At 40.3% G+C, this 14,151-nt stretch overlaps 1 protein-coding gene across 1 annotated transcript in view; it reads right to left on the bottom strand.

Annotated features, from left to right (window-relative positions):
- The window catches only part of CCSER1 (coiled-coil serine rich protein 1), a 430,751-nt gene that overhangs the window by 227,136 nt on the left and 189,464 nt on the right, over window positions 1-14,151 (bottom strand). Inside the window, exon 8 of the mRNA XM_038755278.1 lies at window positions 7,824-7,907. Coding sequence (XP_038611206.1) covers window positions 7,824-7,907 — 84 coding nt within the window. The remainder of the gene's footprint in view (window positions 1-7,823; window positions 7,908-14,151) is intronic.

Below are 14,151 nucleotides of genomic sequence, written 5' to 3'. Positions count from 1 at the left end.
AAGAAATACTTCACCAGTCCAATGGGAATATGGAGCAGTATGCATAATTCAGGAAATCTTCCTGGTGAAAGTGGAATTTCAAGAGATCTTTGAAAGGATCCAATAGGCTTCTGTGAGTATCTTCTCAATGGAGTGAAGGAGTGAAACATAGATTTCACTGAGAAACATCATGGTCTAGTGGATAGAGAATGGGTCTGAGAGTCAGAAGGCCCTGGGTTCAAATCCTGGCTCTGCCACTTGTCTGCTGCGTGACCTTGGGCATGTCACCTCACTTTTCTGTGCCTCAGAAAATGGGGATTAAGACTGTGAGCCCTATTTGTGACAGGAACTGTGTTCAACCTCATTAACCTGTATCTACCCTAGCACTGTAGTACCTGGCACATAGTGAGCACTTAACAAATACGATAAAATAACAGGTCAAGATGTGCATTAGTGGAGGCAGGAGAAGTGGGAAGCTGCATGGCTCAGTGGATAGAGCACGGGCCTGGGAGCAGAAGGAACTGGGTTTTAATCCTGGCTCAACCACTTGTTTGCTGTGTGACCTTGGGAAAGTCATTGAACTTTTCTGTGCCTCAGTTACCTCATCTGTAAAATGGGGATTTTAAGAGCGTGAGCCCTATGTGGATACAATCTGATTAACTTGTCTCTACCCCAGCACTTGAAACAGTGCTTGGTACATAGTAAGTGCTTAACAAGTACCATAATTATTATTACTATTACGAGATGTATATGACCCATTTAAAAAATCTGTACAAGAATGGGAGCCGGTAGATGGGATGATGATTGGAAGGTACAGTGGGATCCAGGGCAGGCCTTTTAGTATAACTTTTAATATAGACTTTTAAACTGGAAGCCAATTAAGTCAATCATACTAACTGAGCACTTACTGCAAGCAAAGCACTGCACTAAGTGTGTGGGAGAGTACAAAATAACAGAGTTGGTAGGTGTGTTCCCTGCCCACAACAAGCTTACAGTCAATTGCCAGGAGCTTCTGGTTTATGTAGAGAAGAATGGGTGATCATTGGTGGATTTTGGAGAAGAAAGCAATGCGCCCTAAACAACATCTGAAAAAGATAATCTGGGCAGCAGAATACGGTACTGACTGTAGGGGAAAGAGGTGGGAGGGAGGAAGACTGGTGAAGAGGCCTATGCAAGTAATTTAGTTTAGGGACATAAAATATACCCTCTGTCAAAGAGTTGTGCAGATTTTGGTCCAATATGCTTTTTTCCACCAGGCTTATCCCAGACAAATTCAGTTCTCAGGTTGGATCCTCATTAAGTAGGGTTATCTGCAGTAAGCGATTCTGGAGTCCTTTATCTACTCCGTAAACATGGGCAGAAGCTGAATAAGAAGCAGTAGGTGTTTCTGCATCAGTGGCCTAATGACCACCTATTTATACCTAGCCAAACACTGCAATATGACAACGCTTTGTGATGAAGACTTAAACTAACACACAATATCATCTTGGCAAGACCTGGAGAATATTAAAGATTGTATCTACTTGGCAGCTTTTCATCGAAGTCCTGGCGTATGTGTGGATCTGGAGGCTAATCGCTATTGTGTATCATAGCATATTGTCATTTTCACACTCTACATCTGTCTCACAGAGTTGACTGGAGAGTAATTACTGCTGAGATAAGCCTTTTCTGGAATCTGTGCAATTAATTCTCCCTACAAGGGGAGAAAAAGAACTCTGACACTTTAATGATGTTTAAGCACACCTAATCTACTTCTTTTCTGTTTCTAATGTTTCCTAAATTTGAGGAAGAAAGAGGATTTGAAAGTACTTACAGCTGTCTGTTCTTATGCAAATCACAGAACCTACAATATTCCATCATGAAGTGACTGGCAAAAAATAATATCACAAATTATAATAGAATGTAGAGCAAGTGGGAAATTACTTGTGAGATGAATTTACGATATGATATCCAGGCCCAAAAAATGCTTCTTTTATCAAACAGGAATGATTGTTTATTAAGCGTTTCAAGAACATGGAACACTATTCAACTTGAATTTTGAACACTTTTAAGCTAAGTGAAATTTGATCTCCTTCAAAATGCATAATAAATGGTCACTTTATATGTAGGTGGAAACTAGAGGCAGGGATGCCAGTGGAAATAATCTTTCCCTGGGGGAGGGATTTACACTCCTCTTCACCTCTCCTCACCTCTATAAGCAGAAGCATGGAGTTGGGGTGAAAGAAGAGGGAGTGGGGCTGACGGGTGACTTTTCAATAAATCTGTGAGAGACTTGGCCTGAAAGCTGACCAAAGGATTTTCAGGTCCTATCTAATTACTGCCCTTTCTGTTTTCCCATCCTACCGTGGATGTCTCGGGTACCCAAATAGTCAAACGGCTGGCTCAGTTGTTTCGTGTCAGTGTTTAACCAATCTCTACTTGGAACCCTGAAACTCTCAAACAGAACAGGAGAGTCTCCAAAATATTAAGATCGGAAGCTCCTTGTGGGGTATTTATTTTACTTGTACATATCTATTCTATTTATTTTATTTTGTTAATATGTTTGGTTTTGTTCTCTGTCTCCCCCTTCTAGACTGTGAGCCCACTGTTGGGTAGGGAGAGTCTCTATATGTTGCCAACTTGTACTTCCCAAGTGCTTAGTACAGTGCTCTGCACACAGTAAGCACTCAATAAATACGATTGATTGATTGTTTGATAATCTCAACCAACTCTATTGTGTTGCACTCCCTCATTTGCTTAGCACAGAGCTCCGCACAAAATAATCACTTAATAAATACCATTGATGGATTGATAGCTATGATTTCCCAGATGAACCATCCAGACTGTGGACAGAATTACCTAAAGGCATTGCCATCATCGTCATGACTTACAGTTTATATTCAGTACCTACCATGTGCAGAGTGTGGTTTAGATGCAACAGAAATAAAAGATGTGATCCTTAACTTTGAGGATCTTGCAGTCTAATTGGAAAGACACACCAACATAAATTGGTGAATATTCAGTAGGTAGAAAAAAAGTGTGGGGGAAAAAAAAAGATAAAATGGGTAACTGAATAACCAAGACAGAACTAAGTATATGTTCTAAGTTGGCTGGTGGGATGTCAAGAACAAGAAAGTGGGAAATTAGTAAGCGAATGTCTAAGGGAATTAGTAAGGGAATGTGAGAAGTAGCATGACTTAGTGGATAGATCACGAATCTGGGTTCTAATCCCGGCTTCATCACTTGTCTGGTGTGTGACCTTGGGTAAGTCATTTTACTTCTCTGAGCCTCAGCTAACCTTGTCTAGAAAATGGGAGTTAAGACAGTGAGCCTCACATGGGACTGGGACGGTGTCCAACCCAATTACCTTGAATCTAGCCCAAGGCTTACAGTGCCTGACACATAGAAACTGCTTAAAAAATACCACAATTATTATTATTATTAGTGAGAATTTTTAGTAGGGCTTTGGAGAAGGGGGAGAGATGGGGTTTGGTGAAGCTGAGGGATGTGGAAAAATGTAAGAAATGAGTTGAAGAATGGAGAAGGAAGAGACATATGTGAGGTATAGTTAAAAGAAATGTTTGGGATGATTGAAGATACACACTTGGGTGCAGTCGGAGAAAAGAGTGAGTAGGTAAGAGAAAGTCAGTTGGGGATGATGATGATATTTCTTGAATGCTTACTATAAGCCAAGCACTGTACTAAGCGCAGGGCTAGATACAAGATAATCAGGTCAGACACAGTCTCTGTCCCACATAGGCCTCATCATCTCAGTAGGAAGAAGAACAGGTATTGAATCCTCATTTGAGGAAACTGAGGCACAGAAAACTTAACTGATTAGTGCAAGATCACATGGCAGGCAAGTAGCAGAACTGAGATTAGAATCCAGATCCTCTTTACTCTCAGCCCCATCTTTCCATTAGGCCGCATTGAAAAATGCCTTGAATACAGTGGCAATTAATTTTATTTTATGCAAGCAGAATTGGATAGTGATTGAAAGAAGGAAGGGATTTAGTTGAATTAGTGCTTTAGAAAGATCAAATGTGCCGCAGCATGTAGGAGACGGGTAAAAATCCGCTATAATAGTTGAGCTGGAAAGTGATGAGACTTGCACCAAGAGGATTTAATTGCTCATAATTACCCCTACATAACGACTATGCCTTTTAAATCAGAGGAAGTTCACGGCAATATCATAAATTGATGTGGAAATGTATTATCATTTATTTTTATTTCTAGTGGCATTTTGTGTCAAAAGGGGGGAAAAAAGCCTGTAGGTCTATTAAAAAAAATGACAAAAACAGACAAAGGAGTTATGGCGCATTTCTGAAATGTCATTTATATTTTACTATAGGCAAAACACTCCTTAAAGGATTGAATCAGATACCAACAGGTACCTTGGTCCTGGTGAAGTCTTTGATCAAAAGAAGCAGTCCCTCCCTCAGTTGATGTCTGCTGGGCTAGTGTATCTGTTGCAATGGTCTCCCAACAACCAACCATTGTAACACATTATAAATCATTCATTTTATGCTACTTTCTTAAAAGATACCCTCTTTCAGTTCACCATACAGTAGATGCTTGGAAATTTTTTATTTGTACATATTTATTCTATTTTGTTAGTATGTTTTGTTCTCTGTCTCCCCATTTTACAGATGAAGGAACTGAGGCACAGAGAAGTTAAGTGACTTGCCCGAAGTCACACAGCTGACCAGTGGCGGAGCTGGGATTTGAACCCATGACCTCTGACTCCAAAGCCCGGGCTCTTTCCACTGAGCCACGACAGGGACTGTCTCTGACCTGATTAACTTACATCTAACCCAGCTCTTAGAACAGTGGTTGATACATAGTAAGAGCTTAACAAATACCACAATCATTTTTCACTATTATCACATTTATTTACTCAGTACTCATTATTTATTATGATCACTTCAATGGATAGTGCCCAGCATAAAGGGGTATAATGCACTACAGTATCATTAAAGGCATCAAGTTCTGCATTATTCATAAAAACCTATAGTTGGGTTTATGCTTTCTTGAGAGGTTGGTCTATAGCCCCGTCCCATGTTTGTAAAGAGACACACACTCAATTCTGTGTTTTATGTCTGGGCCTCAAGAGCCCAAAGATCTGCTAATAGGATTTCCTGAAACGATGACTTTAAGCCCTTCGATCACAGTCACTGGCAATTGATATGGGAGAATTTCCTGGTGATTCACATGAATAGTCTGATTGTATCCTTCCTTGCATCTTGCTCTGCTACTGGATGTTGAGATTGGCTTTTAAGTGAAACCATATGGTAAGTCAGAAGTGACTGGACAAGGTTCTAGAGCCATGTAGCCACTTTCCAAGTACTTAGTACAGTGTTCTGCGCACAGTAAGCACTCAATAAATACAATTGAATGTAGGTTGTTGGATTCTGCTAAAGCGTGGTGGCTTTGGTGAATATGTGTTTGTTTGTTTCCTTTTCTTTTCATGGAGCTTGGGTCAGTTACCCAAATGCTATCTTGAGTTTTTTCTGTGTCTTTCACTTTCTGGGCATTCGTGCCTAGCTGTGCCTGGGTAGCAGAAACTGGTAACAGGAGTGATAATAACGGTATTTCTTAAACATTTACTATGTGCAAATTTACTATGTGCAAAAGCTTTAAAGATTCCCGCACTAACAGAAAAAGACCTAAACCCAGGGAGCTATTCCCATTCCTGAATAATTGCCTTTGGGTGCATTAACATGCTTGTCCTACACACTAGAATATGTTATTGAAAACTATTTCACCTGGTAGAGGACAATAGCATTTCACTACTCAGATTTAGCTATCTCCCACTGGGGGAAACTATCTTTTCTTACCAGGAGCCAAATGAAAGGGCTATGTCTTTGATGCCTCTTTTTGCTGCTTTTTAGGATACGATAAAGGATGAATGTTCCAGCCTGAACATTTACTATGTACATTTACTATGTGCTTACTAGTAACCGCCAGTGTGAATACAAGCAAACTGGGTTGGACACAATCCCTGTCCTGCATGAACTCACAGTCTTAACCTCCATTTTACAGATGAGGTAACTGAGGCACAGAGACGTGAAGTGACTTGCCCAAGGTCACACAGCCAACAAGTGGTGGAGCTTGGATTCAAACCCAGGACCTTCTGACTCCCAAGCATGTGCTCTAGCCACTAGGCCATTGGTAACAGCATTAAGCTTGGTGCTCCTGAAGGAGATACTGGTCCCTGGATAGGGTTTGCCAGAAACACTGGCTACATCACCTAAGCTTTCTTGAGGTTTTTTATTATGGTATTTGTTAAACACTTACTATGTGTCAAGCACTATTCTAAGAGCTGGGGTCTGCACACAGTAAACGCTCAATAAATACGATTGATTGATTGAACAGAGCCCCTGTCCCACATGGGGCTGACAGTCTAAGTAATCTACACAGTCAACTGCCTTCGAATCAATTCTCAATCCTCTTGGGTGAGTATGCTTCTAGACTCCTAGACATACAGTCAGTAGCAGTGGCATTCTATTTAATAACATTCCTAGCACAAAAACAACATAAATTTTTGAAGCTTGAAATACGAGCTTCTTACATCTTCGGATTTGACAGCTTGCTCATAAGTTCCCTTCAATCCTGATTTAAAATAAGCCATTGTGCAAGCTGCATAAATAGGAACTGTGGACTTGGGATATTAATTGCTAAGGATTCATTTTTGGTGTTAGAGGGATGTTTTTCGGGGTCCTCAAATAAGATTCACCTTTTTATATAATTATGCTATTGTTCTGAGAATTAGGTGGCATATTTGAAGTCACATCGGGGGCCAATAATGATCAAACTATAATACACTGCATAAACAAAGATTAATTCTGCAGTAGCAAAGTGGCTATTAGTCAATAACGCATCTTCTCAGTTCAGCTGTTACACTATTACTGCTTCAGATGTTTGATGGTCCCTGGATCCTATTTTCTCATTTAATTTTAGATAGAATTATATCATACATCACCTCTTAATAGAGCCAAATAGGTAACCATCACCCAAATTACTGCTGTCTCACAGTTGTTTTCAGACACTGACAATGGGGAAGGGAGTTTTTCCACAATAAAGCATCAGAAGAACTGGTGATCAATGCAATGTTGTAGGGAAACACATCTTTCTAGCACCCAGATAGCCTGTAGTATTTTATATGCAAACGCCATGAAATGATGAGGATGATAATTACATAATAATAATGATGGCTTTTTTTGTTGTTGTTTTATGGTATTTGTTAAGCTTAAGAGAGCTTAATCGGGAAGGCTTCTTGGAAATGTGACCTTAATAATTCTTTGAAGGTGGTGGGGGGGATCATCCGTCAGATATGAAGAGGATGGATGCAGGATGTGGGCAAGGGGTAAGCAGTGAGATAGATGAGACTGAAACATAGTGAGTAGGTTGGCATTTGAGGAGTGAAGTGTGTTTGGGCTGGCTTGCAGTAGGAATCAGGGAGGTAAGGAAGAAGAGGGGCAAGGTGAATGAGTTCTTTAAAGCCGATGGTAATGAGTTTCTCTGATGCGGAGGTGGATGGGCAGCCATTGGAGGTTCTTGAGAAGTGGGGAGACATGGACTGAACGATTTTGTAGAAAAATGAAAACGGTTAAAGCCATTTTTGTGCTTAATGTTTACTACTGTCAACATCATCTCGTAAAACAGTTACTCTCACCCTCAATACGGCTTTCAGCCTTTCCAGAGAGGCAAACGACGAGTTACTACCATTGATCTAAACAACTGGCTAGAGGGCAGCTGCATATATATGTAGCAATCAATCAGTTGATTGATACATTAATGGATGGATTCAATGAATACAGTTGGTATAAAGTATAAACTGCTGGACCAATGTTGGTCTCACTTACCAGTTCCTTCTGCAGCTGGGCAATGAGTTCATCCCGTTCTTTCAGCTGCAGTTTCAGGCTGGAACATTCATCCTTTATCGTATCCTAAAAAGCAGCAAAAAGAGGCATCAAAGACATAGCCCTTTCATTTGGCTCCTGGTAAGAAAAGACAGTTTCCCCCAGTGGGAGATAGCTATATCTGAGTAGTGAAATGCTATTGTCCTCTACCAGGTGAAATAGTTTTCAATAACATATTCTAGTGTGTAGGACAAGCATGTTAATGCACCCAAAGGCAATTATTCAGGAATGGGAATAGCTCCCTGGGTTTAGGTCTTTTTCTGTTAGTGCGGGAATCTTTAAAGCTTTTTACGGAATGTATTGTCAAGCTCCTATTATTTTGCTGGGGGAACAGATGGTCATAAAATCTCATTGTTCTATTCAAACAAAATAACATGAGAGAAATACCATTTAGCTGCGTTATTGGACACTTCTTCAATTGATGAAGGAAATACCAAAAATAAGTAGATCACAGAGAACAAGAGAAAAAGGAAGACACAAGTCTTCCAACCAAGTATATCTTCACTCTGATAGAGGAGGTATGTTGGGAACATTATTGAGACACTATTGGCACCTTGAGGAATATTGTAGATATTGCAGTATACATTAAATAATGGTATTTATTAAGCATTTACTTCGTGTCAAGCACTGTATTAAGTGCTGGGGTAGATACAAAATAATCAGGTCCGACATGGGACGCAACAGCCTAAGTAGGAGAGAGAACAGCTATTGAATTCCCATTATGCAGATGAGGGAACTGAGGCACAGAGGAGTTAAGGTCATATAGCTGGCAAGTGGCGGGGCAAGGATTAGAACCCAGGTCAGGCACATATGTGGATACACTAACAGGCGAGAAGAATTGTGGCCTAGGAAAGAGCGCAGTCCTGAAAGTCAAAGAACCTGGGATCTAATCTCAGTTCTGCCACGTGCATGCTGTGAGACCTTGGACAAGTCACTTAACTCCTTTGTGCCTCCGTTTTCTCACCTATAAAATGCAGATTAAATACCTGTTCTTCCTCCCTTTTAGGCTGTGAGCCCCATGTGGGACAGGAACTGCGTCTGACCTGATTATTTTGTATCTACCCCAGCACTTTGTTCAGCGCTTGGCACATAGTAATAATAATAATGATAATGATGGCATTTAATAAGCGCTTACTATGTGCAAAGCACTGTTCTAAGTGCTGGGGATGTTACAAGGTGATCAGGTTGCCCCCTGTGGGGTTCACAGTCTTCATTCCAATTTTACAGATGAGGGAACTGAGGCACAGAGAAGTTAAGTGACTTGCCCAAAGTCACACAGCTGACAAGTGGCAGAGCTGGAATTAGAACCCATGACCTCTGACTCTAAAGCCCGGGCTCTTTCCACTGAGCCATGAGCAAATACCATTTGTTATTATTATTGTTATTATTATTATAAATTGAAATTCAGTAAACACAGCCATGCCAACAGAGTGGGTTTAAAGAATACTATCCTTATTAATCAATGGTATTTACTGAGCGCTTACTGTGTCTAGAGCATTGTATTAACCACTTGAGACAGCACAATATGGTAGAGTAGGTTACAACGATCACTAACCACGAGGAATTAATGATCTAGAAGGGGATATGATTTTCAAGTCTTCGAAACCTTTAACTTGTAGTGCCCACAATGTAACAATGGAGTCTCCTCAGGGAAATAATTTTACCATACTAAATCATAACGCCGAATGACAATGCTGAGCTTCATCCTAAATATCGTATGACCACTTAAATCTATTTATTGTTAGTGTGGGATGACATGAGGAAGAAAAGTGATCGCTAAGTTGCCCACACAGCAACTGCAACCACAATGACCCAACATCTGCCCAAAAGGAAAAAGTTATTCTCCCCAAATCCTCCCAGGAATTTTCTGATTGGTTAATGGCCTCCCAGATCTGAATCCTCCTGCCTCAGGCTCCCAGTAACATGCCCTAACCATCCCTCCTGGGGGGCACTTCTACACCCATATCCTCTGACCTCCCTCCCCAAAATCTGGACTTTGGCTGAAACAGAATTAAAACACCATGCCAACAGAGTGGACTTAAAGAACACTTTCCCTATCAAATCAAGGGTATGTACCGAGCACTTACTGAGTGCAGAGCACTGTACTAAGCACTTGGTTAAGGGTTATAAAGGGGAACCGGCCTTACGTCATGGTGTCTCCCTCCTATCACTTTACTGTTGACACCACCACCATCTTACAAACCCATGACCTTGGTTTTATCCGTGACTCATCTCTCGCTTTTAACTCACCTACCCGCTCAGTCATGAAATCTTATCGGATCTGTCTTCCCGACAACTCTAAAATCTGCCCCTTCTACCCCACCCAAACTGCTGTCTCTACTTCTCCAGTCCCTATGTCACTTTGCTGCCTGAAACATTTTTCTGAAAATTCACTCCTTCCACAGTCCCCACTCCTCAAAAACTTCCACTGGTTAATGACGTGCATTTAGCTCTAATTCTTTTTGTTCTGACGACTTGACACCTGGGCACATGTTTTGTTTTGTTGCCTGTCTCCCCCTTCTAAACTGTGAGCCCGTTGTTGGCTATATGTTGCCAACTTGTACTTCTCAAGCGCTTAGTACAATGCTCTGCACACAGTAAGCGCTCAATAAATACGATGGAATGAAGGAATGAACGTCCTCTTCCTGGCCTGGAATGCCCTCCTTCCGCACATCCGCCAAGCTAGCTCTTTTCCTCCCTTCAAAGCCCTATTGAGAGCTCACCTCCTCCAGGAGGCCTTCCCACACTGAGCCCCCCCATTCCTCTCCCCCTCCCCATCCCCCCCACCCTACTCCTTCCCCTCCCCACAGCACCTGTATATATGTTTGTACAGATTCATTACTCTATTTTACTTGTACATATTTACTATTCTATTTATTTTATTACTATGTTTTGTTTTGTTGTCTGTCTCCCCCTTCTAGACTGTGAGCCCGTTGTTGGATAGGGGCCGTCTCTATATGTTGCCAACTTGTACTTCCCAAGTGCCAAAAAATATTCAATTAAACTGAATTCCCCAAACTTTGACTTCAATAAGTTAAATTTGTTCATTTAATAATGAGACTTCATGTTTCAACGTTAATTAGAAAAGTTCTCTAGAGAAGCAGCATGGCCTAGTTAAAAGAGCACAGCCCTGAGAGCAAAGGGACCTGGGTTCTAATCCTGGCTCTGCCAACTGCTTGCTGTGCGACTGTGGGCAAGTCAATTAACTTCTCTGGGCCTCGGTTTCCAAAAGTGTAAAATGGGGGTTCAATACTTATTTCCCTCCTACTTAGACTATCAGCCATATGTGGGACAGAGGCTGTGTTTAACCTGATTAACTGATTAGATCATGGCTTGACTCATAATAAGTGCTTAAACATAAAGAAATAATAGTAATGATAATAATTTGATACACTTGTTTATTTAAAATATTAAATGACACTATGGTTCAAAGGCATTATGCATTAGACTGATATTATGTTGCCAATTTGTATTTTCCAAGTGCTTAGTGCAGTGCTCTGCACACAGTAAGCGCTCAATAAATATGATTGAATCAATCAATCGTATTTATTGAGTGCTTACTGTGTGCAGAGCACTGTACTAAGTGCTTGAATGACTCTAATCTTTGAATTTGTGGGAAATTAATAGATATGTATTTGCTTCTCTAATTTAAAAAAGGCAATATCTAGCTCTTTTTTCATGCATGAAAATAGCTTTACTTCATAGTAACTTGAGTGACCAAATAGATGGGGAAATAGAAATTCCTAGTATTCCGCGTTTAACAACTAATTCAGAATTTCCTAAATTCCACACAGGGCGTTTTAGAGTTAGGTGAAAACTTGCATTTCTCTGTACTCCTACAATAAAATACGTGTTACAAATCACTCTTCCTTCCAGGAAATAGATTCTGAAGAATTTCAACAAGTCAATTAAACAGAGTGATCTTACTCAGAACCGGAGATGTTTCTCCATACAGAATTGGAACATACTAAAAAACATTTCTTGGCCTGGTGGAAAAAGCACAGACCTGGGAGTTGGGTTCTAATCCTGGCTCTGCAAATTTCTCGGTGTGTGTTTTTGGTCAAGTCTCTGTGCCTCAGTTCTACTATTCACCCTCTACTCATAATAAGTGCTTAAACATAAAGAAAAATAATAGTAATAATAATTTGATACACTTGTTTATTTAAAATATTAAATAACACTATGGTTCAAAAGCATTATGCATTAGATTGATATTATGTTGCCGACTTGTATTTTCCGAGTGCTTAGTACAGTGCTCTGCACACAGTAAGCGCTCAATAAATATGATTGAATGAATCTAATCTTGAATTTATGGAAAATTGATATGTATTTGCTTCTCTAATTTAAAAAAGGCAATATCTAGCTCTTTTTTCATGCATGAAAATAGCTCTACTTCATAGTAACCTGAGTGACCAAATAAATGGGGAAATATAAATTCCTAGTATTCCGCGTGTAACAACTAATTCAGAATTTCCTAAATTCCACACAGAGCGTTTTAGAGTTAGGTGAAAATTTGCATTTCTCTGTACTCCTACAATAAAATACGTGTTACAAATCACTCTTCCTTCCAGGAAATAGATTCTGAAGAATTTCAACAAGTCAATGAAACAGAGGAGTGATCTTACTCAGAACCGGAGATGTTTCTCCATACAGAATTGGGACATACAAAGAGACATTTCTTGGCCTGGTGGAAAAAGCACAGACCTGGGACTTGGGTTCTAATCCAGGCTCTGCAAATTTCTCAGGGTGTATTTTTGGTCAAGTCTCTGTGCCTCAGTTCTACTATTCACCCTCTACTTCGACAGTGAGCCTTAAGCACGATTGGGTTTATGTCCAACCTAATTAACTTGTATCTAGCCCAGTGCTTAGAACAGGGTTGGACCCATAGTAAGCACTTAATAACATAAAAAAGACCAATTTTTGCTTCCAATACCAATGAGTTATGGGAGTCCACTTTAGCAGGGGCCTTATTAAGAAGTCCTCAGGAGATTTCAATCAGGCTGCATTTTAATGGGCAATCTCATTCCCCTTTCTGGTTCTTATGCAGTTCATTTATAGGAAATGGGATGCTTGAAATTCAAAAGAAAAATATGGCATAATGCCTTACCCAATTTGGAAAAGCAGATATAATCATACAAAATCTATTACTAATATTCACTGTGCCCCAGAGAGCACTAGCAACTATACAAAGAAGCAACATGGCCTAGTGGATAGAGCATGGATCTGGGAGTAAGAAGGACCTGGGTTCTAATCCCAGCTGTGCCACTTGTTTGCTGTGTGACCTTGGGCAAATCACTTAACTTCTCTGAGCCTCAGCTACCTCATCTGTAAGACTGTGAGCCCCATGTGGGACACGGATTGTGACCAACCTGATTAGCTTGTATCTAACTCCAGTGTTTAGTACAATGCCTGGCACGTCCGAAGTACATTAAAAAAAAAAATTCAACCAAGAATCCTGGCCAAACTTTGAAGCTAAATATTTCATTTACAGCTCATTTCCTCCATTTCCAATTTCAGTAAAATGTATAGGAAACCCTCTCAATCCACAAGAATGGTACATTTTTCAGGACCAGAATTCTTTTCGTACAGAACCAAGAAGTTCAACCCATGGATTTTTTTGAGGGCGAGTGGTTAGATTAATGAGCTCATTATAATTCATTAGAGAGTGGTGTGGGGATGACTGTCTACTTTAATTAGTTTTATTACGGTAGGAAATTGTTTCATATGCCAAACCCATCACCAAGCATGCCTGGAAAACATTAGAGTGGTAATCAGACTTGATTTGAGGAGCCTTTCATTAGGCTGAATGACTACAGGCACTTATAATGAACAAGGAGGGTATTAAAAAGATGGACAAGACAGTGTCTAGCCTAAAAGAATTTATCATGTCAACTAATTCTGTGATAAAGAGTGCAATGATGGTTTTAGCGAAAAGAAAAAGAACAACAGCAGTGTCGATGTGGCACATGGTGTACTTGCCGATAATTATGGTGAAAGCTGACAGTAATAGATCTGGAAGGTTCAGTAGGTCAAGCTTATCAAGATAATAAATCCTAAAGCAAATTATACGTGACTCAAATATCATAATGGAAATGTTAATTAGTAACTGGAATTGCTACAGAAATAGCCCTTAGAAAGAGGCCTCTATTCCCCATAGAGACGTGGTGCAGAGTCATTATGGGTGTGAAATTGGGAATTTTCAAGTCCCAGATAAAAACTTGGGCAAAATGAAAGGGGGAGTCCCGTTTCAAGTGCCAGGGATAAGGAAGCA

The sequence above is a fragment of the Tachyglossus aculeatus genome, chromosome 12 (assembly GCF_015852505.1).
Source record: "Tachyglossus aculeatus isolate mTacAcu1 chromosome 12, mTacAcu1.pri, whole genome shotgun sequence".
Lineage (NCBI taxonomy): Eukaryota > Metazoa > Chordata > Mammalia > Monotremata > Tachyglossidae > Tachyglossus > Tachyglossus aculeatus.
Note: the sequence above shows the minus strand (reverse complement) of the source record. Positions and strands in the feature narration are given on the sequence as shown.